A 27,206-nucleotide genomic window follows, 5' to 3' on the forward strand; every position below is an offset into this window, starting at 1 on the left:
AGGAGTTGGCTATTAGCATAAAAGAGGAGGGACTGTGAAACGGTGTAAAAACGAAACAGTATATATGATGATGCCGAGGCTGAATTCAGCAGTTGCTCCATGGACCAGCTCGGCTTGTTACTTTCTAATAAAGTATATTTTGAATTCACAAGCTCTGGTGTCTAAGATATATTTTTAAGGAGTATTTCCACAACAAAGATCACTGACGTCATGATTTGACCTCGTATTTTCCGAGTTCCCAGTTATCTTGAACGCACCATAACTGTTTCCGACTCATGTCGCTGATTCAGGCGGTTTTCAAAGGGATTCGTTAAAGGTAGTCGCTGTTTAAACTGGAGAAGTCATTTGCGCAACTGCAGTGAAGACTTCGCGCGCCGTTTCGCATAAATTGTTGAGACACACCTCTAAACAAAAGAACGGAAAGTTTTCAGCTCTTCACGGTCGAAGACGGGATGTTTTAGCAGAAATATTCTAGGTAAAATTAGGCTATTTTGTGGAGGATGGTTAGTCATTTTTTTTATCGATTGTGCATGGTGTAGAAGGCATCACATTCCACAGCGAATTTCGCTGCTAAGCAAATCACGTCTCATTTTATAGCTTCGTTTGACCGTTATTAGTTGGCTTGAAGTTTGTAGGTATTGCAAAGTTAACCTCCATGCGACCATCCTTCTAGCTAACCGTATATTCTTAATAACAGAAAGTGCTGCTTTTTGTTTGGGGCAATGACTGTTTGGTTGGGGGTCTAATATGATGCTTCAACTTATCTCACGTTTTCGTCTACCACGCTGCAGAGGCAACTTCTTTACCATCAAGATCAAACATTTTCTCCTAGCCGGAAATGTACAGCTTCCATTGTGTTGCGTTACAGATTCACACGGCAGAGAACACAGCAATTTTGACGGACTGGGTTGAGGAAAAGAAACGCAAACCAAGCAAGATAAATGTTGCCTTATCGGCTCGCTTGTCAGGTGGGTTTGTCTTGCTGGGTTTGTCATGCCACAACTGTTGAATGGTCGGGGTGTATGGAGGATGATCAGTGCCTGTTTTAAAATTGCAACACTTAAATGCTCAATTAAAATGCTAAAATGCATGTATATTTTCATATCAGTGTGCATGATTCATGCCACAATGAAATTGCAATGTTAAAATGAAAATAGCTGATTGGAAAAGGTAAATAGTAATTCTATATGAAAATGGATAACAGACTTTTATAAATGGAAAGTGGCTTTTTTATTTTACAACTTCCCAATTTAGCATTTTCTCTAGTGTATGCATTGATTTTTAGACTACTGTAACTGACAGGGTTCAAACTGCTCTCCTATACACCAGAATAGCATCTTAACCTGCTAAACCTAGGCAATTTAGCTTAGGGAGCCAATGCATTTTTTCTGGTCTCAGGCATAGTGACACAACACTAGTCAAACTTACTCATCTCCTATGCGTGTTTAGTTGTTTGCATGACGAGTAACCACTCTGACACCTGAAGAGTTGCATTGGCTATATAGCTTTGGTTTCGTGGGCTAATGTGCTCTTCTGATGTGCAGAAGACTCTTGTTTGAACCCTGTCAGTCATTTGTGCCATGGCTCAGATTGGTATCAAATCACATTTTGTTGGTCACATACACATGGTTAGCAGATGTTTTTGCAAGTGTAGCAAAATGCTTGTGCTTCTAGTTATGACAGTGCAGCAATATCTAACATGTAATCTAACAATTCTGCAACAACTACCTAATACACACAAATCTAAGTAAGGAATAAAATAAGAATATATATGAATGAGCAATGGCAGAGTGATATGCAAAATGCAATAGATGGCGGAGGTCAAATGATGTTTAATTGTAACTGAGGTGGTTCAGTTACAACATATTCATGATGAGTAGGGGTTTAAATGAAATTGGGAGCCCTAATTTTAAGTCAAATCCCTAGCTGAAAAACCTATTTTTATAATGTAGATCCATAAAGTAAACGACATAGTTGTTACGGAAACTGACGCATTAAGAGCGTTGAAGCACAGGGCTCAACTTCTCTGCTGTTTTGGTGCCCTTTGGCCTCATTTAAAACTGTTGTGTAAATTTTACACTGAATATATGTGTGCCATTTCTGAAACGACTGTGCACACAAATATTCAGATTTATAAACTTGGCACACATACTCATATTTCTCATTTTATAAATCAGACCAGTCATAACTGTTTGTGAATAACTCTGCCTAAACACTTTTTATGGCAACAATAACGCCCTTTATTTGTTGTATAATTTGGAACTATTGACATTAGGCCATGGCATGTGAAAGATTTCAATATTTTAGTTTATCAATAGATCATTGGGATTCAATGTCCTGCCTTTGTATAGGCTCAGAGATTAAATAGGCAATGATGTCGCACTGGTATTGCACAGCAATACTGTAGCCTAAGCCTAAACATACTGTGAAATATTTTACATAAGCTACCAGTCTATTTACTGTGTTGGCAAGATGTTTTAATCTTTAGCAGTAATTTATGCTGTATCTGGAAAAGGACTGTCAGTTTCTGAAAGAGAACAGTGGCAAATTATTGTGAACGTGTCAGCAGAACGTTTTAATTCAACAATGTTTTGCATCAACTATGATTGATTACCAGCGAATTCTGAAACATTGTCTAAGGCAGGCTACAAAAAATGCAATTATAGTACTTACACTAGGTCCTACTTCAATGTCAAATATAAACTGTTCGCTTGTTAAACTCGACTATATACCGGTATAATAACTCACGCTGCCTATGATATTGCGAAACTTGAAATACATATAGCCTATATTTACTAGCCTACTAGGTCCAATTAAACGAGATGCGCATTATCAATTGTTGTATGGCTCCTTCAGGAATATGAACCCGGTCTTCTGATTTTCGCTCTACTCACTAACACATGGTCTAAAGTTTGCGGGGAGGTGAGCCCATTCTCAAACTTAAAAAAAATAAATAACTTTTTAAAAGCCAACTTTTGCGTGAACGGGCGCACGCACATTTTGGGGTATATTTTGTACATTCGCGCGGTTTATACATTTTTTGGGAGTCGACTCGCCACCACTACGTCATTGTCGTTAACAGTTGAAAAATAGCAGAGAAAGGCTAGCGAAGAAACAGCAGCGAAGTCCTGAATGGCAGTACCTTGAGAACGAAATGCAAACTTTGCAATTTGGAATTGAGATACAATATTTGTGGTTGTGGTACATGGTTAACCATCTGAAAGGGATGCTCAGTGAGACCCAAACTGTTGCTGGCAGCAGCACCGCTGCATTGTGAATTCACGTGGCATTAGATCTCTCTATGCAAAAAAAAAAAACTAGATAATTTGTAAAAATCCATTGTAAAGGGTTTAAACACCGTTTCCCATGCTTGTTTAATGAACCATAAACAATTAATGAACATCCACCTGTGGAACGGTCGTTAAGACACTAACAGCCTACAGGGGCGGCAGGGTAGCCTAGTGGTTAGAGCGTTGGACTAGTAACCGAAAGGTTGCAAGTTCAAATCCCCGAGCTGACAAGGTACAAATCTGTCGTTCTGCCCCTGAACAGGCAGTTAACCCACTGTTCCTAGGCCGTCATTGAAAAATAAGAATTTGTTCTTAACTGACTTGCCTAGTTAAATATAAAAAGGTAAATTTGTAAGTCGCTCTGGATAAGAGCGTCTGCTAAATGACTTAAATGTAAATGTACAGACGGTAGGCAATTAAGGTCACAGTTATGAAAACTTAGGACACTAAAGAGGCCTTTCTACTGGCTCTGAAAAGCACGAAAAGAAAGATGCCCAGGGTCCCTGCTCATCTGTGTGAACGTGCCTTTGGCGTGCTGCAAGGAGGCATGAGGACTGCCGATGTGGCCAGCGCAATAAATTGCAATGTCCGTACTGTGAGACGCTTAAGACAGCGCTACAGGGAGACATGACGGACAGCTGATCGTCCTCGCAGTGGCAGGCCACGTGTAACACCTGCACAGGATCGGTACTTCTGAACATCACACCTGCGGGACAGGTACAGGATGGCAACAACGACTGCCCGAATTACACCAGGAACGCACAATCACTGCTCAGACTGTCCGCAATAGGCTGAGAGAGGCTGGACTGAGGGCCTGTTGTAAGGCAGGTCCTCACCAGACATCACCGGCAACGACGTCGCCTATGGGCACAAACCCACCGTCGCTGGCGAGTCGCGGTTTGGTCTCACCGGGGGTGATGGTTGGAGTTGCGTTTATCGTCGAAGGAATGAGCGTTACACTGAGGCCTGTACTCTGGAGCGGGTTCGATGTGGAGGGTCCATCATGGTCTGGGGCGGTGTGTCACAGCATCATCGGACTGAACTTGTTGTCATTGCAGGCAATCTCAACGCTGTGCGTTACAGGGAAGACATCCTCCTCCCTCATGTGGTACCCTTCCTGCAGGCTCATCCTGACATGACCCTCCAGCATGACAATGCCAACAGCCATACAGCTCTTTCTGTGCGTGATTTCCTGCAAGTCAGTGTTCTGCCATGGCCAGCGAAGAGCCCGGATCTCAATCCCATTGAGCACGTCTGGGACCTGTTGGATCGGAGGGTGAGGGATAGGGCCATTCCCCCCCCCCCCCCCCCCCCCAGAAGTGTCCGGGAACTTGCATGTGCCTTGGTGGAAGAGTGGGGTAACATCTCACAGCAAGAACTGGCAAATCTGGTGCAGTCCATGAGGAGGAGATGCACTGCAGTACTTAATGCAGCTGGTGGCCACACCAGATACTGACTGTTACTTTTGATTTTGACCCCCCCCCCCCCCTTTTGTTCAGGGACACAGTATTCAATTTCTGTTAGTCACATGTCTGTGGAACTTGTTCAGTATGTCTCAGTTGTTGAATCTTGTTATGTTCATACAAATATTTACACATGTTAAATTTGCTGAAAATAAACGCAGTCGACAGTGAGGATGTTTTTTATTTTATTTTTGCAGTTTTTTAATTGATTTAATTAAAAAATATATTTTATTCATTTTAAAAGGCAGTTTTAAACGTAAAGAGAAATTGTCCATTTGGTACATCCTGTAATGATGAGTAGGCCTATCCTTGCCTGAGACCTGAATAGTTGCATTTGTTCCCGAGTCAATTTCCATACACTGAAAATGAACATGGAAGTTGTTACGTGATAATGTTTAATTGGTTATTTGAAAAATGAAAACGTTCACTTTGCATTTAGGATTTTCTGTTTACCATTTGGTTTCTTCCAATGACCATTTAGAATTTCTGAACCATTTTCTAGTTTTATTTAAACTTTGTAATTTAATTGTGGTATGAATCATGCACACTGATAGAAGAATGCATTTATAATTTTCACATTCCTATTTAGTATTGCATTTTCAAACGGGCCCTGATCACGCTCCATATGGGTGACTGGTGTCTGAAATGTGAATGTGTTTTGACACATTTTTTGTCATGGCGGTTAGGTGATTATTCTATCCATATATGACTTGTATGCAGTTCTTGTAAGTCATGGCTATGATAAATTATGATTTTCGGCTGTAGGACTGTGGTGTGAAGTTTGACACCATCGGCAGCTTCAAGCAGCATGTCCGCAGGAAGCAACATCAACAGGTGGGATGTCATGCAGCTCATAATTGTTCAAGATGTGTTTTGTACAAACTGCATTTCTAAGCCATGGCAGGCCAACCCTCCTAGAGCGCTACTGGGGGTGCTGACTTTTGCTCCAGTCCTGCTTTAATACACCTGTTTCAGTTCATAATGGCCCCATGGAGCAGGATATTTATCTTGTGTACTAGTGCAGGGCTGGAGCAATAGCCAGTAGCTCTGCAGGAAGACTGTTTGCTGCCCCTGCCATAGGAACACTGCCTGTACAAACCACAGCAGGAAATCAAGGTCTTGTGATAAGAGGACTGAAACTCGGTGCACCTTTTGTTCAAGGATGTGCTTAAGTTTGAGACATTAGTATTTTCATATTGCTGTGTTTTTAAATTGGCATTAAAACCACTACATGTTTTGTCTGTCCCATCAACTACAGCAAGTGGCAGAGCTCTTCCAGACAGGTAGGGTGTGTCTATTGGTCTCTTGTTGCAGAATGCTTGGAATAGTTTTGATAGATTTTTATCCAAAATGTGAAAAACGGATATAGAAAGGTTGCAGTATAACACAAAGTAACAGTCCAGTGAAAATCTCACTTTTAAAAAGTTCATATTTTTACAGATACTGAAGATGTTGACTCGCCCTATACTTGTATTTGTTGCCAAAGCATTATTCGGAGAAAAACACTTAAACCTCAAACTTGTATCTCATGCGGACCGTTTAAAAAATGCTTGTTGTTTCCTCATCGAACATGTTATCTCCTTGAGGATGAGCTGGCCAATCAACGAGCTACTTGTGTGAATCTTTTTTAATTACCGGTATACGCCCACACCATTCCAGCACAGAAAAGCTTCCTTTTAGCAAATATGATTACAATTTCTTGGAAGGATAACTATTTCACTGTTATTGTAAGTAATTATAGATCATATTTCATATAAATCTGGAAACACTGGGTAGTTTAAGTGCCTTGCTGAAGGACACATCGGCAGATTTTTCACCTTGTTGTTTAGGGGATTCGAACTACCGACCTATTGGTTACCAGCCCAACGCTCAAACCGCTAGAGTACCTCGGGTATGGTCTGTGCACTGTGCCAGGTTACCAGCATTGGGTTGCTTTCTGTCAACCCAGTCAGTATTCTGTGTCTCTGAGACAACTCTTAAATCTTAATTTAAAAAGTAACAGTTTGGGAGAAGGGCTAACTGTTTTCCCTTTTATCTCTATGGGGGTTTTCTATTAGGAGAATGTGTTTCTTGTTAAAAGGCTGAATGGCACTAAAGGAAGTAAGCAAAGGCAATATGTGTAATCCTGGGATTAAGTGGATTTATTGGTGTAATTCTATAATGGCCTATAGTTATCTGTAATTAATCCTATAATGGCCCGTAGTAATATTATGGTCCGATAATGGCATATAGCAATCTTATAATTGCCTATAGTAATCTGTACTTATTAGTTTTTGGAAATTATTTATAGGCCAATATAATTGATCCAAGGAACTAGAGGGAGGGGAAACTCACGCTGGTATAAAGGATTTGGAGACAGACATAAGAATACTTAATTGGGGTTTAATACACCCAAAACAAACACAAAAACACTTGGATGTACCCAAACAAAAGAGCGAGGGTAAACCTTGTTGAACGACACGGGACGATAGACATGTGAACAATGACGGAGGGAACAGAGGGCACATGTGTATGATACTAATCAGGGGAAATGGGAACCAGGTGTGTGTCATCAGACAAGACAGTCCCAGGGTTGACGATGATGAGTCCTGTTCAGTGAAGCATAGAAAGCCGGTGACGTAGACCTCCAGAACTGGTGGACAGAATGTGCAGCAGTACCGGGGGGATCCGTGACAGAAACCCCGCCTAGAGGGAAGAACTTAGATTTGGAAACAATGGTGGAGTAAAGCTGAGGGGATATGGTTATTAGCATAACGTGGAGGGACTATGAAACTTGTATAAAAGGATTGGACTGAGACTGAGTCCGGCAGTTGCTCCATGAACCAACTCGGCTTGTTACTTTGTAATAAAGTCTATTTGAATTCACAGTATCTGAGATGTTATTTAACCAATATTTCCTACTTCCACGACATCTCTCACTCTCCCACTTTATCTCTCCCTCCGCTCCCACTTTCTCTTCCCCTCTCTCTCTCAGATGAGTACAAAGGTCAAGGTAAGCCAATTCTGCTGTCTTCAGTTAACAAAGTAGTTAACAGTGGACTTTAAGTGTAAACACTGGTAGACAAGTCTGAATCTGTTCTGTTATGGCCCTATTCCATTTCGATCCCTAGCCCGTTCTCCTAGCCCCTACCTCTTCAATGTTCACAATGTGAATGGACTAGATTGATCTCTCTCGCTCTCTGCTCTTTTTTGTTGTTGTGTAGTCTACTTTGCCGCTATCTCGGTTCTGGAGCATCTGGCCAGGAAACCCACAAACACCCAATATCCCATCATCGGTAAGTGTGTGTTTCTTTCTGACTTCTTCATTTGTGTCTGTGCCTGGTGACGTGTGTTTCTTTCTGACTTCTTCATTTGTGTATGTCCCAGGTATGTGCCTGGTGACATTGTGTGTGTGTCCAGAGGGGAGGGATACTTTCTACCTTTGTCACAGTTGTGAGGAGAAGTGTGGCCCAGGACAGATCATAGACCACCTCCTCTCCGCTGACCACCTCTCCAACTACTATGTAAATACACACACACACACAAATGAAACAAAACAAATGACAGACTACACTGGCTGCAGTTTAATTGAAGTGTGTGTGTGTGTGTGTGTATCAGAGCTACACAGACCCTGATGTGTTGAGTTTCTCCTGGATGCCTAACATGGATATGTTGAACCTCATACGGCCGCTAGCTGTCAAAGAGATGGACAAGAATGGACCTGGAGTGCTACGGGTAACTGTACTGGTTTTCTCATTGTGATGGGTGTGTGTGCCGTGTCGGGCCTACTCACGTGTGTGTGTTTGTGTGTAGGTGCTGGACATGCCTAAGAGTGTGTTTGTGAAGTTGAAGAGAAGTGGCTACTCTAAAGGTACAACTGTCACATTACTGCTATTCATTGGTACAGTAAGAAGTTATATTCCACACGATTAACTAACTTTCTCTCTGTCTCTCAGTCATGCAGGCCCTGACTCAGACTGACAGGCTGGCTGAGTGTATCAGAGGTGAGTGAGCATGTCCTTTTCTCTTCAATCACTACTTTATCTCTTAGTCAACACATCCATGTTAAACTAATCTCTCCCTTTTTTCCTCTCACTCCATCCCTCTTCCTCTCTAGCTGACAGACCAGAGAGGATGACTATACAAGAGTACCACAGAGACCCCAACAGGAAACACCCTCTGCTGGGTAGGAACCATTACCATCAACACTGTAGCAGGGGGGAAGAGGAAGGCTGTGACACAGTATGTCAGTGACCTCAAAATGGCATGTGCACATCGCAGTAGGCTCTGGTTCTAGAGACCCATAACCACTAGTATTGCACGGTGTACTGAGACTTTTTCTATACTCTAACGTGAAAAACGGTTCACTATTAGCATTTGTTACTTTGTCAAATGTGTCGCATGTTTGAAAAGAAACTAAATGTATTGAACCTGTTAAATGTATTCATTTGCCCAAGCTTATCGTTAGACATGAGCAGAAGGCATCAGTGATTTTGTATTCCCAGCAACTTTCTGAAGGAATGCCCCTGTCTGTGTGTGCCGTGCGTGTTTATCTAACAATTTGTGTAGCCGTTAGTGATGCTAATAGGGTGGCGCAGAATTGGCCCAGCGTCGTCCGGGTTATGGGAGGGTTTGGCCGGGGTAGGCCGTCATTGTAAATATATATATATTTTTCTTAACTGACTTGCCTAGTTAAATAATAAGTATTCAGGTAGATGGAAAGGCTTTCCCAAAAACCTTTTAAATTAGCCTATGCCTACCTGGCAAAATAATTATTTTTTGCATCAATCCAGTGGGCATTTGTTTTGCATACTCCATCACATGTGCGCTACAGAAACACTGCTAACCAAACAGTGCTAGGCTCATGCCACTTAAATTTAAAGGTAACTACACTCAAACATAATTTTATTTATTTTTTCCCCCAGAAGTCTCCTGATGTGGTTTAACCTCTCTTGGGTACGTGAGACGTTAGTGTCCCACCTCTTCAACAGCCAGTGAAACTGCTGGGCGCCAAATTCAAATACAGAAATACTCATTATAAAAATTCAGAAAACAAAAATATTTTACATAGGTTTAAAGATGAACTTCTTGTGAATCCAACCACGGTGTCAGATTTAAAAAATACTTTACGGCGAAAGCATACCCTACAATTATTTGAGAACATAGCCCAGTAGACAAATCATTACAAACAGTAACCAGCCAAGTAGAAGAGTTACACAAGTCAGAAATAGAGATAAAATTAATCCCTTACCGTTGATCTTCATATGGTTGCACTCAGCAGACATTCATTTACTCAATAAATGTACCTTTTGTTCGATAAAGTCTCTTTATATCCAAAAACCTCCGTTTTGTTCGCGTTTTCTTCCGTAATCCACAGGCTCAAACGCAATCAAAACAGGTAGACAAAAAATCTAAATTGTATCCGTAAAGTTCATAGAAACATGTCAAACTGTTTTTTTTCAATCCTCAGGTTGTTTTTAGCCTAAATAATCGATAATATTTCAACCGGACAATAACGTCGTCAATATAAAAGGTAAACAAGAAAGGCACTCTCTCGGTCACGCGCATGAAAAAGCTCTGTGACACTTTAGGGTCCACTCATTCAGACTGCTCTTACTTCCTAATTTTTCAGAATACAAGCCTGAAACAATTTCTAAAGACTGTTGACATCTAGTGGAAGGCATAGGAACTGTAATGGCATTGAATAGAAAACTACAAAACCCCCCCTACAAAACTACTTCCCGACTGGATTTCTCAGGTTTTCGACTGCCAAATCAGTTCTGTTATACTCAGACACTATTTTAACATTTTGGAAACTTTAGAGTGTTTTCTATCCAAATCTACCAGTTATATGCATATCATATCTTCTGGGCCCGAGAAGCAGGCAGTTTAATTTGGGCATGCTTTTCATCCAAAATTCCAAATGCTGCCCCCTACCCTAGAGAAGTTAAGCGTTGTTGTGGACATAACACATTTATTGTTTTTTCTATAAAAAATAAATAAATAATTGAGGGAAAACCTAAAAGAAGTGAGAAAAATCTGTCATTTCTGCAGTGGTATCATGATACTAAATATTTTGTAGGGTTGTGATGGTAATTAAAATATTGAACAAGTTTACGACAAATGCTTGAATCCAATTAGTTTTTATTTACCAAACCTAAGTTTTACATCTCCTTATATACTGTCAACTTACACATGTACATTCTCATTGGTCAGCACAGAAACATCAGGTCAGTTATATGATCCCTTTGTGACTTTATCAGCATAGCTTCTAGATAATGACGGTCATGCATGTTGTCGTCTTTGTTTTCCATGACCAGTGCAACGAGGCTTGTAATTCCCGAGAAGAGTTGCCTAACACCCACACAATGAACATAATACTATATGATGTGCCCAAACAGATATTTGAGGGAGAAGTGTTTTTTTTTTTTTTGTTACAGAGATGCACATATAGTGAAACTGTCACTAGATTTTCTATCTCAATGTTTTAACTGAACTATTTTAGAACTATCTGTATCCTGGAGGTTGTAAGGCTCCAGTTTTAAGAAACAGACTGAGTCCCAGCATACAATGATCAGTTCTTTATTCAGAGAGCGCTCTGCCCCTCTAGTGCAGAGTCAATCTTTTTATACACACACATGCAAGTTAGGCTACTCCCTTCTCAGGCAGGCAGTATTTTTCCTCTACACCCATACATAGTTATCACATTTCACCACACTCTACAAGCCTATTTGTTTCTCCACTCCCTGGATGGGGACAAAATTTCCTTTATTGGTTTCACAACTGCTCCCTGCTTACATAGCTAAAAGGAACACAATGTTCTAATTCTGACTAAACTACACATCAGCTTAGTCTTATGATTCTAATACATTTCACACAGTTATACAGTTTCGGGGTGGAATACTTTAGTCATTATTTTAAACATTCAAATTCTTCTATCAGAAACCTAGTCAGTTCCCATCAACCTGGTATCGATGTAAACATTCTGGTATAGTGACAACACTAATAACCACTGCTACATAGTGTAGGAAATGGCCATCCCCCAGCTATTGGGTTGCCAAATGGAGATAAAGGATCAGTCGACGACTTCCTAGTTTAGTTCAGAAGTCTCTTTATTCACAGCACACTAACACGGCCTCTGCACATATCAGCATGGCTAGAACATGTTCGAACCCAGTCAAAACAAGTCATACTATTGTTTCATTTTCATAACATCAAATACAATAACTATTGATGTAAACATGATTGATAACATCTCAGATTGACATCAATAAAGTAGTGAGTGTCCGACGCAGGTTAGCGTTTTTCGTCATGAATCTTGTTCTGGAGGCAGCTCACTAGCTGGTACAGCCAGAGTCATAAAATCAGATTTTAAACCTAAACTTAACCACACTCCTAACCTTGAATTAAACATATTTTTGTTTTCATGAATGTTTACAGTGTAGACAATTTTGACTTTGCAGCTGGCATTTCTAAGGGGAAATCCCTCAGTTCTACCTCCAGGACAAGACTCATTACACTAAATGTCAACCTGCATCCAAGACTCCCCTATTTATGTCAATTCTAGAGTAGTTCTAGTACATTCTGGTTCTGGAACATTCTGAACAACATGTTTACAAATCTAAACATTACATCAGCATTATATACTTAAAGTTCTGTTACTCCTAACGAGTAGGCTTTCTTCCTTCTCTATCAAAACAAACAAGCAGGGGTGAGATGGCACTCTGACCTCGCCAGGTGCCTTTGCTTACGTCATGCTGACAAAGGCTCACAGGCTTGAGTATAATTACAGTATACATTTTTTAATTCACAGTGCAAATAAGTGACATTTCATCTCTCTGGTTCCCGTCAATATCCATAGAAAATGTTGGTTCCACTTTTCTGGGCTCAGTTATTTAATTAACAAATAAGGAATACTCAATGTGCACTTATTAATAAAAATACAGCTGTAGACAGAAGTCAAAGATCAAACATACAACTGATGTCTCTCCTGAGTTCTGCCCCGAACAAAAGACAGGATCTTATATATCTGAGATAAGGTGTGATCTATGTCAAAACCTGCATGTGCAGCTAAAATAGCAAATTATTCTTAACACAAGGTTTCTGAGAACCTGTCTCAGCGGTATGCAAATCTGCCCTTGTTTCAGAGAAAAACAGACGCTGTCTCGCTATCACCCACAGTCCCTTTTCTCACAGACGTGGGGCTGCTGGTTTTGGCAGAGAGCTAGACACAGAGGCCTCAATATTCAGCTATACAGTGAGCATAAGTACAATGGCACGTAAGCAAATTAATAACAACATAATCAATGGTGGGGACCACCAAAATCAACTTTAACCTTTCACTTGGCAGAGCATAAACCTGGGGCGAGTTCAAAAAAAATTCTGTTTGCAGTGAACATGTAGCCAGAGTAACAATTTCAGTTGAACGATTTTTGAATGGACATTCTGAAATGTTACAGTGAAACATCAAACAGCTACATTTTCTAAGGATTACTGTTGCTTTTTAGCGACAATATTCAAACTGACAACTACTTCGCTAAAAATCTACATGGCCACTTGATTATTTTTAGTGGTAGTTTAGACCCGAAACAGATACGTTCGCCGTACAGTATCTTCTCCGACTGTTAGCTAACGTTAGCCAATATTCACAAACTATTTCCCTTGTTGAACGCACCTGTGTGTCAGTGACTCCCCCTAACTTCTGACCCTTTACCTGTGACCTGTAGGTCTACAGCACCTGGTGGAGTACTGCTGTGAAGGGCATGGCCAAAGGAGATCCTACCTCTGTCAGCTCTGTCGCCTCCCCGTCCCCTCACGGAGGGTCATCCAACACACACTCAGCTTCGACCACCTCTACTGGTACTTCGTAAGTAACTGTGTTGTGTGTATCCGGGGACTCACACTTGGTAAGATAATCTGCTACCAGCAACCAGTCATTTTCAATGGAAGGAGATGAGGACAGACGCATATCGACTTAAAACTCGACCACAAGAGAGCCAGCAACCAATATTCTGCATTTCCAATGTTATGCAAATTGCAGAGAAGCGACCGCACAATAGCCAATCGGAAGAGGGCAAGCTCTTGCAAGCAAGCTTCGACGTTAGCTAACCACAATCTCTTTTCATACATGCTTTTTGAAGGATACACCCGTGAGGTGGTGTATCACCTACTTCATCGCTCATTACCTCTCCAAGTGTGAGTCTGGCGTGTGTGTTACACCCTCTACTGGTATTTCTTGACTATCTCTGTATGTGTAGAAGGTGTGTCACCCCTTCACCCTCCTGATGAAGGACTGTTATAAAGAGTACAGCTGCAGGTTCATCTCCATGATCCTGGACCTGGCCAATCAGGCGCAAGACATCAGTCAGTCAGCCAATAAGGAGATACAGGTGAACAATACCACACCCCTATCTGTTGACTGCACCCCCAAACCAATAATTTAATAATTCTGACTGATAACCTGGTCTGTCTGTTTGTTACAGCAAGTTGTGTTGGAACCAGCAGTGTTCTCCTCAGTTGAGTTTTCTGTCTACACAGAGGGTGAGTAGACACGCATACAAACACACTCTTTAAAATAATTAATAGATGTGGTCTAGAGGTCTAAGCCTCTGCCTCCGGAACACGTATACTGCTGCAGCATGGAGTTGAATCCAGCCAACTGCTATTTCAGCAACTGTTTCAGCAACCCACACCTTTTGAGAAAATTTAAATCATACATACATATTTTGATTCTCAAATGTGTGTACACACTGCAGGGTCTCTATCTCACACACACACACACACACACACACACACACACACACTAACATGTGTTTGATGTGTGTAGCTCTGAGGAAGTTGCAGACCATTAGAAGAGATCATGAGGGCAGCCTTAAGACCAGCATTACACCTGGAGACAAACTGGGTACGTACTGGGAAGGAATGGTTTCACATGCTGCCTTGTTGAAAAGCACATCTCGAACTCTGTTCCATTTCTATTCCTCCCTCTGTTTGGATAACTTCTGCCTCTTGCTCAGTCACCCTCAAATCAAAGTTTATTGGTCACGTACACAGTTTTGCAGATGTTATTGCAGGTCCAATTCAGTACACACATAATCTAAAAATAAAACAAAAAGAACAACAAATTTTAAGACCTATCAGAACGAGCAATGACTGAGTCCAGAATATAAATGTATACACTACATGACCACATACTTTTGGCCATCTGCTTGCCGAACATTTGTAAATAAGAATTTGCATTAATATGGATGAGTCGTCCCCCCCCCCTCTTTGCTGCTGTAACAGCCTCCTCTCTTCTGGGAAGGCTTTCCACTAGATGTTGGAACGTTGCTGTGGGGACTTGCTTCCATTCATCCACAAGCATTAGTGAGGTCGGGCACTGATGTTGGACGATTATGCCTGGCTCAAAGTTGCCATTCTAATTCATCCCAAAGGTGTTCGATGGGGTTGAAGTCAGGGCTCTGTGCAGGCCAGTCAAGTTCTTCCACACCAATCTCAACAAACTATTTCTTTATGCATCTTGCTTTATGCATGGGGCATTGTCATGCTAAAACAGGAAGGTCCTTCCACAAACTGTTGGCAAAAAACGGAAGCACAGAATTGTCTAAAATCCAATGGCGGCAAGCTTTACACCACTCCAGCCTACGCATGGCATTGCGCATGGTGACCTTAGGCTTGTATGCTGTAGCGTTAAGATTTCCCTTCACTGGAACTAAGGGCCCTAGCCCGAACCATATAAATTATCCCCAGACCATTATTCATACCCACCAAACTTTACAGTTGGCACAATGCATTGGGGCAAGTTGCGTTCTCCTGGCATCCGCCAAACCCAGATTCGTCCATCGGACTATCAGATGGTGAAGCGTGATTCATAATCTCCAGAGAACGCGTTTCCACTGCTCCAGGGTCCAATGCTGGCAAGCTTTACACCACTCCAGCCGACGCTTGGCATTGCGCATGGTGATCTGCGGCTGCTTGGCCATGGAAACCCATTTCATGATGCTCCCGACAAACAGTTCTTGTGCTGACGTTGCTACCAGAGGCAGTTTGAAACTCGATAGTGAGTGTTGCAACCGAGGACATACGATTGTTACGCGGTTCAGCACTCGGTGGTCCCATTTCTGTGAGCTTGTGTGGCCTACCACTTCGCGGTTGTTGCTCCTAGACATTTCCACTTCACAATAACAACACTTACAGTTGACTGGGGAAGCTCTAGCAGGGCAGAAATTTGATGACCTGACTTGTTGGAAAGGTGGCATCCTATAACTGTGCCACGTTGAAAGTCACTGAGCTCATCAGTACGGGCCATTATACTGCCAATGTTTGTCTATGGCGATTTGCATGGCTGTGTGCTCGGTTTTATACACCTGTCAGCAACAGGGGTGGCTGAAATAGCCTAATCCGCTAATTTGAAGGGTTGTCCACATACTTTTGGCCATGTAGTATATGAATATAAAAGGTGTAACTATGCCTTTTTCAAAAGGTAGAAGCACAGAATCGTCAGAACCCCCTTGACTTTTCCCCAATTTTTGTACAGCCTGAATTTTTAAAAATTGATTAAATTGATTGTCACTGGCCTACACACTACCCCATAATATTAAAGTGGAATTAGGTTTTTTGAAACTTTTACAAATTTAATTAAATGAGAAGCTGAAATGTCTTGAGTCAATAAGTATTCAAACCCTTTTGTTATGCAAGCCTAAATAAGTTCAGGAGTAAAAATGTGCTTAATTTTTGAAAAAATATTTAACCTTTTATTTAACTAGGCAAGTCTGTTAAGAACAAATTCTTATTTACAACGAAGGCCTAGGAACAGTGGGTTAACTGCCTTATTCAGGGGCAGAACTTTACCTTGTCAGCTCTGGGATTCTATCTAGCAACCTTTCGGTTACTGGCCCAACCACTAGGCTACCTGCTGCCCCACTTAACTTTACAAGTCAAATAAGTTGCATGGACTCTGTGCAATAATAGGGTTTACATTTTTTTTTTTTTATTGCCAGCTCATCTCTGTACCCCACATGTACATTTATCTGTAAGGTCCCTCAGTTGAGCAGTGAATTTTAAACACATATTCAACCACAAAGACCAGGGAGGTTTTCCAATGCCTCGCAAAGAAGGGCAGCTATTGTTAGATGCGTAAAAATTGAAAAAAGCAGACGTTGAATATCCCTTTGAGATGAAGCTATTAATTACACTTTTGATAGTGTATCAATACACACCCAGTCACTACAAAGATACAGGCGTCCTTTCTAACGCTGTTGATGGAGAGGAAGAAAACCGCTCAGGGATTTTTATCATGATGCCAATGGTGACTTTAAAACAGTTAGTTTAATGGCTTTGATAGACTTGAGGAAGGATCAACAACATTATAGTTACTCTACAATACTAACCTAATTGAGAGTGAAAAGAAGGAAGCATGTACAGATAAAACATTTTCTGAAACATGCATTCTGTTTGCAACAAGGTACTAAAGTAATACTGCAAAAAATGTGGCAAAGCAATTCACTTTTTGTCCTGACTACTAAGTGTTATGTTTGGGGATAATCCAATACAACACATTACTGAGTACCACTCTCCATATTTTTAAGCATAGTGGTGGTTTTCAAAGTACAGAGATCCTTGGTGAAAACCTGCTCCAGAGTGCTCAGGACCTCAGACGGGGGCGAAGGTTCACCTTCCAATAGGACAATGACCTTAAGCACACAGCCAAGACAACACAGAAGTGGTTTCTGGACAAGTCTTTGAATGTCCCAGCCAGAGCCCGGAGTTGAACCTGATCTAACATCTGGAGAGACCTGAAAATAGCTGTGCAGCAATGCTCCCCATCCAACCTGACAGAGCTTGAGAGGATCTGCAGAGAAGAATGGGAGAAACTCCCAAAATACAGGTGTGCCAAGCTTGTAGCGTCATACCCAAGAATACTCGAGGCTGTAATCGCTGCCGTAGGTGCTTCAACAAAGTACTGAGTAAAGGGTCTGAATATTTATGTAATTAAAAAAATATATATATATATACACTTGCAAAAATTTCTAAACCTGTTTTTGCTTTGTCTTTATGGGGTATTGTGTGTAGATTGAGAAACTTTTTTTGTAACGAAATGTGGAAAAAGTAATTGGGTCTGAAGAATTTCCGAATGCACTGTTTAAACGGTTCGTAAACATTTTGTTAAAGTGACCAGTGTACAATGACTATGTACATAGAGCAGCAGTCTAAGGTTCAGGGCAGGGTACCGGGTGGTAGGTGGTAGGTGGTAGAGGTCGACCGATTAATCGGAATGGCCGATTTTAATTAGGGAAGATTTCAAGTTTTCATAACAATCGGAAATCGGTATTTTTGGACACCGATTTAAGAAAGAAAAAAAAAGAATTACACCTTTATTTAATCTTTAACTAGGCAAGTCCGTTAAGAACACATTCTTATTTTCAATGACGGCCTAGGAATGGTGGGTTAACTGCCTCGTTCAGGGGCAGAACGACAGATTTTTACCTTGTCAGCTCGGGGGATTCAATCTTGCAACCTTACAGTTAACTAGTCCAATGCTCTAACCACCTGATTACATTGCACTCCACGAGGAGCCTGCCTGTTACGCGAATGCAGTAGAAGCCAGGGTAAGTTGCTAGCTAGCATTAAACTTATCTTATAAAAAACAATCAATCATAATCACTAGTTAACTACACATGGTTGATGATATTACTAGTTTATCTAGCGTGTCCTGCGTTGCATATAATCGATGCGGTGCGTATCGTTGCTCCAATGTGTACCTAACCATAAACATCAATGCCTTTCTTAAAATCAATACACAGAAGTATATATTTTTAAACATGCATATTTAGCTAAAAGAAATCCAGGTTAGCAGGCACTATTAACCAGGTGAAATTGTGTCACTTCTCTTGCGTTCATTGCACGCAGAGTCAGTGTATATGCAACAGTTTGTGCCGCCTAATTTGCCAGAATTTTACGTAATAATGACATAACATTGAAGGTTGTGCAATGTAACAGGAATATTTAGACTTAAGGATGCCACCCGTTAGATAAAATACGGAACGGTTCCGTATTTCACTGAAAGAATAAACGTCTTGTTTTCGAGATGATAATTTCCGGTTTCGACCATATTAATGGTCACGTATTTCTGTGTGATATGTTATAACTAAGTCTATGATTTGATAGAGCAGTCTGACTGAGCGGTGGTAGGCAGCAGCAGGCTCGTAAGCATTCATTCAAACAGCACTTTCCTGCGTTTTGCTAGAAGCTCTTCGCTGTGCTTCAAGCCTATCAACTCCCGAGATTAGGCTGGTGTAACCGATGTGAAATGGCTAGCTAGTTAGCGGGGTGCGCCCTAATAGCGTTTCATACGTCACTCGCTCAGACTTGGAGTAGTTGTTCCCCTTGCTCTGCATGGGTAACGCTGCTTCGAGGGTGGCTGTTGTCGATGTGTTCCTGGTTCGAGCCCAGGTAGGAGCGAGGAGAGGGATGGAAGCTATACTGTTACACTGGCAATACTAAAGTGCCTATAAGAACATCCAATAGTCAAAGGTTAATGAAATACAAATGGTATAGAGGGAAATAGTCCTATAATTCCTATAATAACTACAACCTAAAACTTCTTACCTGAGAATATTGAAGACTCATGTTAAAAGGAACCACCAGCTTTCATATGTTCTGAGCAAGGAACTGAAACGTTAGCTTTCTTACATAGCACATATTGCACTTTTACTTTCTTCTCCAACACTTTTTTGCATTATTTAAACCAAATTGAACATGTTTCATTATTTTATTTGAGGCTAAATTGATTTTATTGATGTATTATGTTAAGTTAAAATAAGTGTTCATTCAGTATTGTTGTAATTGTCATTATTACAAATACATTTCAAAATTGTCAGATGTATCGGCTTTTTTGGTCCTCCAATAAATAATCGGTATCAGTATCGGCGTTGAAAAATCATAATCGGTCGACATTTAGTAGGTGGGTCATGGCACTGTCTAAGGTTCATGGCAGGGTACTGTGCGAATGCTGACTAGTGATGACTGTTTAACAGTCTGATGGCCTGGGGATGGAAGCTGTTTATTAGTCTCTCACACCCTGGGGTGTATTCAGGATCTTTGGATGTTACTGGAGTGCTTTGTAAACAAAGTTCTGCTAAATTTGCTGGGTTGCAGAAGGTAGTCGTGGTGTTATCTAACTAGTCTCTGTTAATGGTATTCCATAACTTGTCTCTCCCCCTGACGTTGGCCTCAATGTATTTTCAACCCTTTACGTGGCATCTAAAAGCACTATGAAACATAAATAAGGCTTTAGGTTTTAACTACCTGCAGAGTACTATGTCACAGGATCTCCTGTGAGCTGGTTCAGGGTACGTGGCTCTGGACGAATGTGCCGTACACACTACCTGACTAGCTCACTGGGCGAGAAGAGGAACAGCTCCAAAATAACTTTTCCAATTGAAAGCTGCCTATGTGGCATCTATAGTAGTCATATACATAAATGATAGTTCAATCGAGTACAGGCTTATATGACAACCGAATGACAACCGAGACAGAATATAATAAGACATTTTATTTAATAGTTTGGGGTAGACCTCGTCTCTGAGGATTGCTAGTCATAGCCAGATGCTGATGACTTGTGTGGTAACAATTCTATAGGAAGAGAGACTGCAGTTTCTTTCAAACACTTATAAGATTTGCCAAAAAAGCTCAACGAACAGTGTTCTCTGCTTTTATAGAGAAGCACAGCCTTTTTGTATACGTGGCAGTCAGCAGATGGTGTGTAAAAAGGCAATTCGTTGTCCGTGCAGATTTAAGATAGATGGTTGAGCCCTCGGGCTAACTGCATTCACAACAGCAAAACACTATAGTGCTCCTTTCTGCAAGTTTCCATACATGTGACTTTCTGTAGATAGTAAACACACGGGATGTCACATGCTGCGGTCGCACCGAAGTGGACCTTACCTATACGCCCAGTCTAATGACCCAGTCCCACAAAGACAAGTTTGTATTAAGTTAGAAAAAACTCTAGCATATAACGAGACAATTCTTTAAACAGTAAAACATGGGATAGCATGACTAATTATGTAATTTTCCAAGTATTTTATCAAACGGGTGGCAACCCTAAGTCTAAATATTGCTGTTACATTGCAAAACCTTCAATGTTATATCATAATTATGTAAAATTCTGGCAAATTAGTTCGCAACGAGCCAGGCGGCCCAAACTGTTGCATATACCCTGACTCTGCGTGCAATGAATGCAAGAGAAGTGACACAATTTCACCTGGTTAATATTGCCTGCTAACCTGGATTTCTTTTAGCTAAATATGCAGGATTAAAAATATATACTTCTGTGTATTGATTTTTAAGAAAGGCATTGATGTTTATGGTTAGGTACATTCGTGTAACAATTGAGCATTTTTTTTTTTTTCAGCGAATGCGCTTTTGTTAAATCATCCCCCGTTTGGCGAAGTAGGCTGTGATTCAATGATAAATTAACAGGCACCGTATTGATTATATGCAACGCAGGACAAGCTAGTTAATCTAGTAACATCATCAACCATGTGTAGTTAACTAGTGATTATGTGAAGATTGATTTTATTTTTTTATAAGATTAGTTTAATGCAAGCTAGCAACTTACCTTGACTCCTTGCTGCACTCGCGTAGCAGGTGGTCAGCCTGCCACAGTTTCCTCATGGAATGCAATGTAATCGGCCTCCAAAAATGCAGATTACCGATTTTGTTATGAAAACTTGAAATTGGCCCTAATTAATCGGCCATGCCGATTTTATTCGGTTGACCTCTAATCTAAACCAGATGTTCCCTGCCTATATAAGCTAAACTGTAATTGTGTCTAAGAGTCCAATGCTGGCTGCGTCCAGAAAAGGTCTCCCCTGCGCAGGTCACTTAAGCAATAAGGCACGAGGGAGTGTGGTGTATATGGCCAATATACTACGGCTAAGGGTTGTTCTTACGCACAATGCAACATGGAGTGCCTGGATACAGCCCTTAGCCGTGGTATATTGGTCATATACTACTAACCCCCGAGGTGCATTATTGCTATTATAAACTGGTTACCAATGTAGTTAGAGCAGGAAAAATACATATTTTGTCATACCCGTGGTTTATGGTCTGATAAACCACGGCTGTCAGCCAATCATCAGCATTCAGGGCTCGAACGACCCAGTTTATAATATTGAATAAACCCTGGGTGAATGCTTAAGTTTTCTCTCAGAGCTCACACCGACCGTGGTAACGTTGGATATTCAACAGAAATGCAGCTCTATTGGTCTAGTTGGGGACCGTCAATAACTAACACAATGTAAATGGGACAATATTTTCTAAATTCGTTAGCGCCAAATTTCACTTACTTAGAAACCTCACCAACTGTAAATTGTATAAATTAGTAATCAAATATTGAAATAATTTCATTAGAACTGAAAGGTGTGAAAATATTGTCCCATGTACATTGTGTAATTGATTGATGGTCCCTAACTATCCTCCAATAGAGCTGCAAGTCTGAATATTCAACCTCTAACTTTATTGCGGTCGCACATCGGAAGCTCCGGTTAGTGGTTAGAGCGTTGGGCCAGTAACCAGAAGGCTGCTGGATCGAATCCCCGAGCTGACAAGGTAAAAATCTGTCATTCTGAGAGAGGCTGTTAACCCACTGTTCCCCGTGCACCGAAGACGTGGATGTTGATTTAAGGCACCTCTGATTCAGAGGGGTTGGGTTAAATGCGGAAGACACATTTCAGTTGAATCCATTGTTGGACAACTGACTAGGTATCTCCCTTTCCCTAAAGAGTAGCGGTCTGATCTCACCTCAGTCAAGCACTGACGCTAATTGGCTAAAGTTGGCTAAAAGTGAGGCGAAATCAGCCCGTACAACCCCTCTTTAAGACTTCCCAGACACAACACACTCACATCCTATCTGAATACCTGGTTTACTTAAGGCTGAGGCTTAAAGCACCCCAGGTTTGCTAGAGCAGAGGTCATCGGAGTGGTCCTATACAGGACATGCCATGTATAGCAGAATGAGTTGGAGGTGGTTTCCATATCTGGAAGGGGGCATGTGGAGGAGTTTATGGAGAGTGGAATGTGCTGATGTAGAATAGTCAAAGTAAAGTATGATGCTGTATAGAAAATAAGGTATTGCCCTCAATCAGTTTAAGTGACTGTTTCAGATTGGCAGGACTCCTGATCCTCTCTCTCCCTCTGTTCTTACTTCTGCTCTGAGATCACTTGGCCAAACACCAACCACAATGTCCCCTCTCCCACTTCGGTAACACTTTATTTGGATAGTCCAGCTAACCCTTATCCTAACCGTATACTTAACGCTTAGCCTAGCCCTAACCCTTATTCTTAACTGTAACCTTACCAGGCAGTTGCTTATCAACAGATTGTTTGTTGATAGTAAGTCCATCTAGATGCTCTGCAGATGGCCAATCAGGACTATCCAAATCAAGTGTTACCCCCTTTCTCTCTGTTTAGAGTTGTGCCAGTCAGGGACTCTGGAACTCTCTCTGATGATCTCTGTCTGGATCTTCTTTAGTTCCTTTCTCAGAAGGGTCAAAGATTACCAAAGATGTTACCATGACTACCGTTGCTGAGGCTGTTCCTATGGAGACCAAGTCAAGCCCAGAGAAGACCAATGTCACACCTACAGCTGTTGAGACTGTAGCTACAGCAAGTACTGCTCCAGTTGTTACCACAGCTACTAGCCAGAGAGGGACCTGTCGACTGCACTGTCAGGTGAGGAATACTGTTCCTCACACCACACTGTAGCCACCATTTCTAATTTTCCTGGGGTTAAGTGCCATTCAGTACTTAATCCCAGGTAAAGGTCCTGCTCCAGCACTGGTGACATGCCTCCTCTCTAATGTTGGCATGGTGGCTGCTCAACATGCTTACTTTACATCTCTACATCTGGAAATACTTAAACCCTCTCCCACACACTCTGAGGAACAGGAGGCTCATCAATTGTGTGTGTGCATCCCTGTCATCTCTGTATCCACTTCAGGACTGCAACGTGGTATGTGAGTCTGTGTCGCAGTACAAGTTACATGTGCGTCACTGGGAACACAAGAAGATGCTAGGAGATATCTTTGGACCAGGTACTAGTGATGTTGACCACCAACCATAAAAAATCAACTACTGCATCGTTTCCCCATCATACGATACATCTTTTGAGAGTTACATTGTTTATAAAACATAAGAGTGACTAGATGAACTAACTTTTTCTCTTTTTTTCTTCTTTCTCAGGGGACGAGGACAGTAAAGGTGAGTTTTCTGACTCCAATGAAAAGTATATGTTTAATACGTTCATCTCATTGTCCAGTTCTACTGGCCATCAAGATCACTGACAACATTCTTACTTCCCTTCTCTCTGCTGTTGGTATAGCCTGCATCCCATCGTTTACCTTGTATGAGTACCTCCGGAACCCAGAAAGAACCGAACCAATTATTGGTAAAGGGGTGCCCTCTTTTCAGAAAAATATCAGATGTTAATATTATTATGCTGTTTTGTCCCAGTTGCGCTACCATACATACTGTACTCTGACGGACTCAATTTCCTAGGTGTCTATCTGTTGGTGATGTGTGTGAGTACTGAGTGTTGGAAAATGCCCTTCTACCTGTGTCACACCTGTCAGGAGATAATCCCCGCCAATCTCGTCATGACTCACCTCACCTCCACACTCCACCTTCGAAGCACTCTGGTCAGTGTGTATGTGTGTTGCTTTTTATATCACCCTTTATGGCTATGGCTGCTTCAAAATGATTTTTCAAACATCTATGTTTGAAGCATTATGAATGTTTTCTAAAGTCTGTATACATTGTAGTTAGTTGAAAGTGGGTGCCCTATCTCTCTATCAGATGTACCAGAGTCCGCAGTGTCTGCCATTCGGGTGGGGGACAGAGATGGGCCTGGAGGTCCTGAAGACTCTGGCCTGTGAGGAGGAGAGAGTCCGAGGAGAGAGAGAAAATGTACTGAAGGTAGGGAAGTATGGGGGGAGAAGGGGAAGTTGCTCTGGAGATGTGAAGGTTTATGGTCTCATGCCTTTTCTTGCCCTCTCTCCCCCAGGTGTTTGATATTCCTGACAGTGTTTTCCACAGCATTAAGATGTCCTCCTACTCCTCTGGTAAGTCATCTCCCCACTAAAAATAATAATAGATTTATTTTATATAGCGCATTTCATTACAAAGGGAATCTCAGACACTTTTAAAAACATGTAGGGTTGTGGCAGGTTCAGTCTTAGGTGCTGGTCTTCCACAGCTTATAATGTTGATGCTCATAGCGTTGATGCAGTTAAGAGTTGTAGTGGAGGGTGCGTAGACGGTACAGGGAGGGAGAAGTGTCAGTCGGATAGATAGGCCCGACGCTCTTCATTGGGCACCTCGCAGTCTCTTCCTCCGTAGGTAGGCTGGATCATCAACTGCCGAAAGTCTAGCACCCCCTGCATTCATGTCCTCTGTCTGTTCTCTCTTGCGCTCGTCTCACTCTCATCCTCAAGCCATGAAGAGACTCAAGAACTTCCATCGTTATCTAAAAGGTTAGTAGACGTTCATCATAAAGTTTCTCTGGTGTCATAAGAGGAGCAATCAGGGCTCTAAGAATGTTTCTGTGTGTTATCCTGTAGTTGACAGGCCACTGACGTTTTCCGCCCATCTGAAAAACAAAGACCGGAGGATTCCTTTGCTGGGTGAGTGCAGACCAAATGAAAACAGAATCGAAAGAGTAGCAGACAGAAAGCAGGCATACAAAAATTAGACAAAGTGGACATATAGGAAGTGGACATACAGAAGCACAAATGCTATACAAACAGTAAGTGTTTATTGTGGAGGTTCTTACCTTACCCTCTGATGGGTATTAACCACTATAGCTTTGTGGAAATATCCGTTTTACCATCTGTGCCTCTGTATCCTTTTTGTGTTACTGATGTATGTAACAATAAGGCCTCTGAATCCTCTTGGACCACTCACATACTGCACAGTACAGTCTGTCCTCTGAATGACTTCAGTGTTAGAACATCCTGTGTCCAAGGGAATATGTGGTTTACATATGCATTTAGTTTCCTTACCTTTTTATATGGTGCTCTGTCCCTTAGATGTATTAGTATTAATTGCATGGATTCCATAGGTTGAGGACACTCAGTTTGTATGCTACTTCTATACTACTCTTCCTGGCTGGCCATTAAGAAAATCTTGAATTGGATTCAAGTGTTTGTCGTTTTGTTCTCGGTATCTGAGTCTTGATGGTTATGAAGATACCGAGAACAAACGACAAACACTATTCGAGACTACTTAAAGACGCATACACATAGCATATAACTTCGACATCTCAAACACCCTTTTATACGTTAAAGAGAGGGGAGTCTCTTTTGTCCTAAACCTATGGAATACAAACAACAGTGTTCATAATAAATCATGTTCCAAAAAGATAGTAAATACATTATGGAAACCAGTTGTCCATTGGAAGAGATTTTCTAATCACAAGTCTTAAACCATATTTATTATTTAATTACTTAAGCCATTAACAAGACCATGACACCCTCTATTTAAGCATAAAACAAAGGGGAAGCATGTTTTACCCGTGTTAGAGATACACAGTTAGCCCTAGAGAAAAGTAGTTCCCATCAGAAATACCCCTCACCTCTGTTCAGGTCAATAACTCTATTTTTATTTCTCTCTCAGGTCTGCAGTTCCTGGTTCAGTACAGCGTTACTAGGGCCGGGGCCTCGTCTCCAGGCTGGGGTTTCATGTGTTTGCTGTGTGAGAGGAAGTTGTCAGACGGACTCAGCATCGCTCACATACACAGCCATGAACACGTCACCACGTTCCTGGTAAATATACACACAAAGATTTACCAATTTGTTGCTCCAACACAATATCAAAAAAGCCTATTACAGCCCTCTTATACAAGTCTGTGTGTGTGTAGGAGCGTGCCCATCCAGGCTCTGTGAAAGAGGTAAAGGAGTCTGATGAGAGGAGGAGCGAAATACTGCTGGACCTGGCACAACAGGCTGAGAAAATACATGCCATGGGGCGTCTACAGGTATCACACACACACACACTCCACCAGACGTGTCCAGGTAAAACACTCCAAACCACCACAAAAAACCCACAGTTATACCCTGTAGTGATGCATTGTCCTCATCCCTCTTCCCTCGCTCTCTCTCTATCTCTTTAAGTTCATGATGTTGCAACGCTACATCAGGGAGTCAGTCAGCTACGAGAGAGGTGTGTGTGTGTGTGTGTGTGTGTGTGTGTGTGTGTGTCTACATTTGTTTGGTCACCTTTGTTAGTGTGAGTGTTTAACTCTGTATTCTGTAGCCTTAGTGATCTTGAAGGCGATCAAGAAGAGATTGAACATGGGAGAACTGATGCCCCTGCTACCACCTGGCAAGAAACTGGGTGAGTTAGAGGGGAGGGAGAGGTGGGAGGGAGAGGGTAACACATCAACTAGACATTTAACATTGGAGGCAGTGATGAA

The 27,206-nt window shown here is 41.6% G+C and overlaps 2 protein-coding genes across 2 annotated transcripts in view; both read left to right on the forward strand.

The window, feature by feature from the left end:
• Positions 1-391: 391 nt before the first annotated feature.
• Positions 392-27,076, forward strand: LOC120022088. The gene is made up of 26 exons (XM_038965903.1): positions 392-475; positions 869-968; positions 5,519-5,587; positions 6,012-6,036; positions 7,728-7,745; positions 7,957-8,028; positions 8,120-8,256; positions 8,351-8,467; positions 8,546-8,603; positions 8,689-8,736; positions 8,850-8,918; positions 13,459-13,598; positions 13,990-14,121; positions 14,215-14,272; positions 14,559-14,636; positions 23,268-23,467; positions 23,736-23,829; positions 23,978-23,995; positions 24,117-24,182; positions 24,293-24,432; positions 24,590-24,709; positions 24,798-24,855; positions 25,228-25,266; positions 25,354-25,416; positions 26,408-26,556; positions 26,652-27,076. The coding sequence occupies exons 2-26, from the start codon at positions 942-944 to the stop codon at positions 26,901-26,903; spliced, it is 2,247 nt and encodes a 748-aa protein (XP_038821831.1). The 5' UTR covers positions 392-475; positions 869-941; the 3' UTR covers positions 26,904-27,076.
• LOC120022087 overlaps positions 26,655-27,206 on the forward strand; it is an 80,028-nt gene continuing 79,476 nt past the window's right edge. The window contains exons 1-2 of the mRNA XM_038965902.1: positions 26,655-26,768; positions 27,047-27,127. Coding sequence (XP_038821830.1) covers positions 27,085-27,127 — 43 coding nt within the window. The 5' untranslated portion in view covers positions 26,655-26,768; positions 27,047-27,084. The remainder of the gene's footprint in view (positions 26,769-27,046; positions 27,128-27,206) is intronic.

The sequence above is a fragment of the Salvelinus namaycush genome, chromosome 27 (assembly GCF_016432855.1).
Source record: "Salvelinus namaycush isolate Seneca chromosome 27, SaNama_1.0, whole genome shotgun sequence".
NCBI classification, from domain to species: Eukaryota; Metazoa; Chordata; class Actinopteri; order Salmoniformes; family Salmonidae; genus Salvelinus; species Salvelinus namaycush.

What these genes read in the sequence shown, in the direction of transcription:
- LOC120022088 (XM_038965903.1), top strand. Translation starts at nt 942, where the DNA reads ATGTTGCCTTATCGGCTCGCTTGTCAG. An exon ending in ACCACCTCTACTGGTACTTC is followed by an intron (nt 13,599 to 13,989) that starts GTAAGTAACTGT and finishes CTGTATGTGTAG; the next exon opens with AAGGTGTGTCACCCCTTCAC. An exon ending in AACACGTCACCACGTTCCTG is followed by an intron (nt 26,557 to 26,651) that starts GTAAATATACAC and finishes GTGTGTGTGTAG; the next exon opens with GAGCGTGCCCATCCAGGCTC.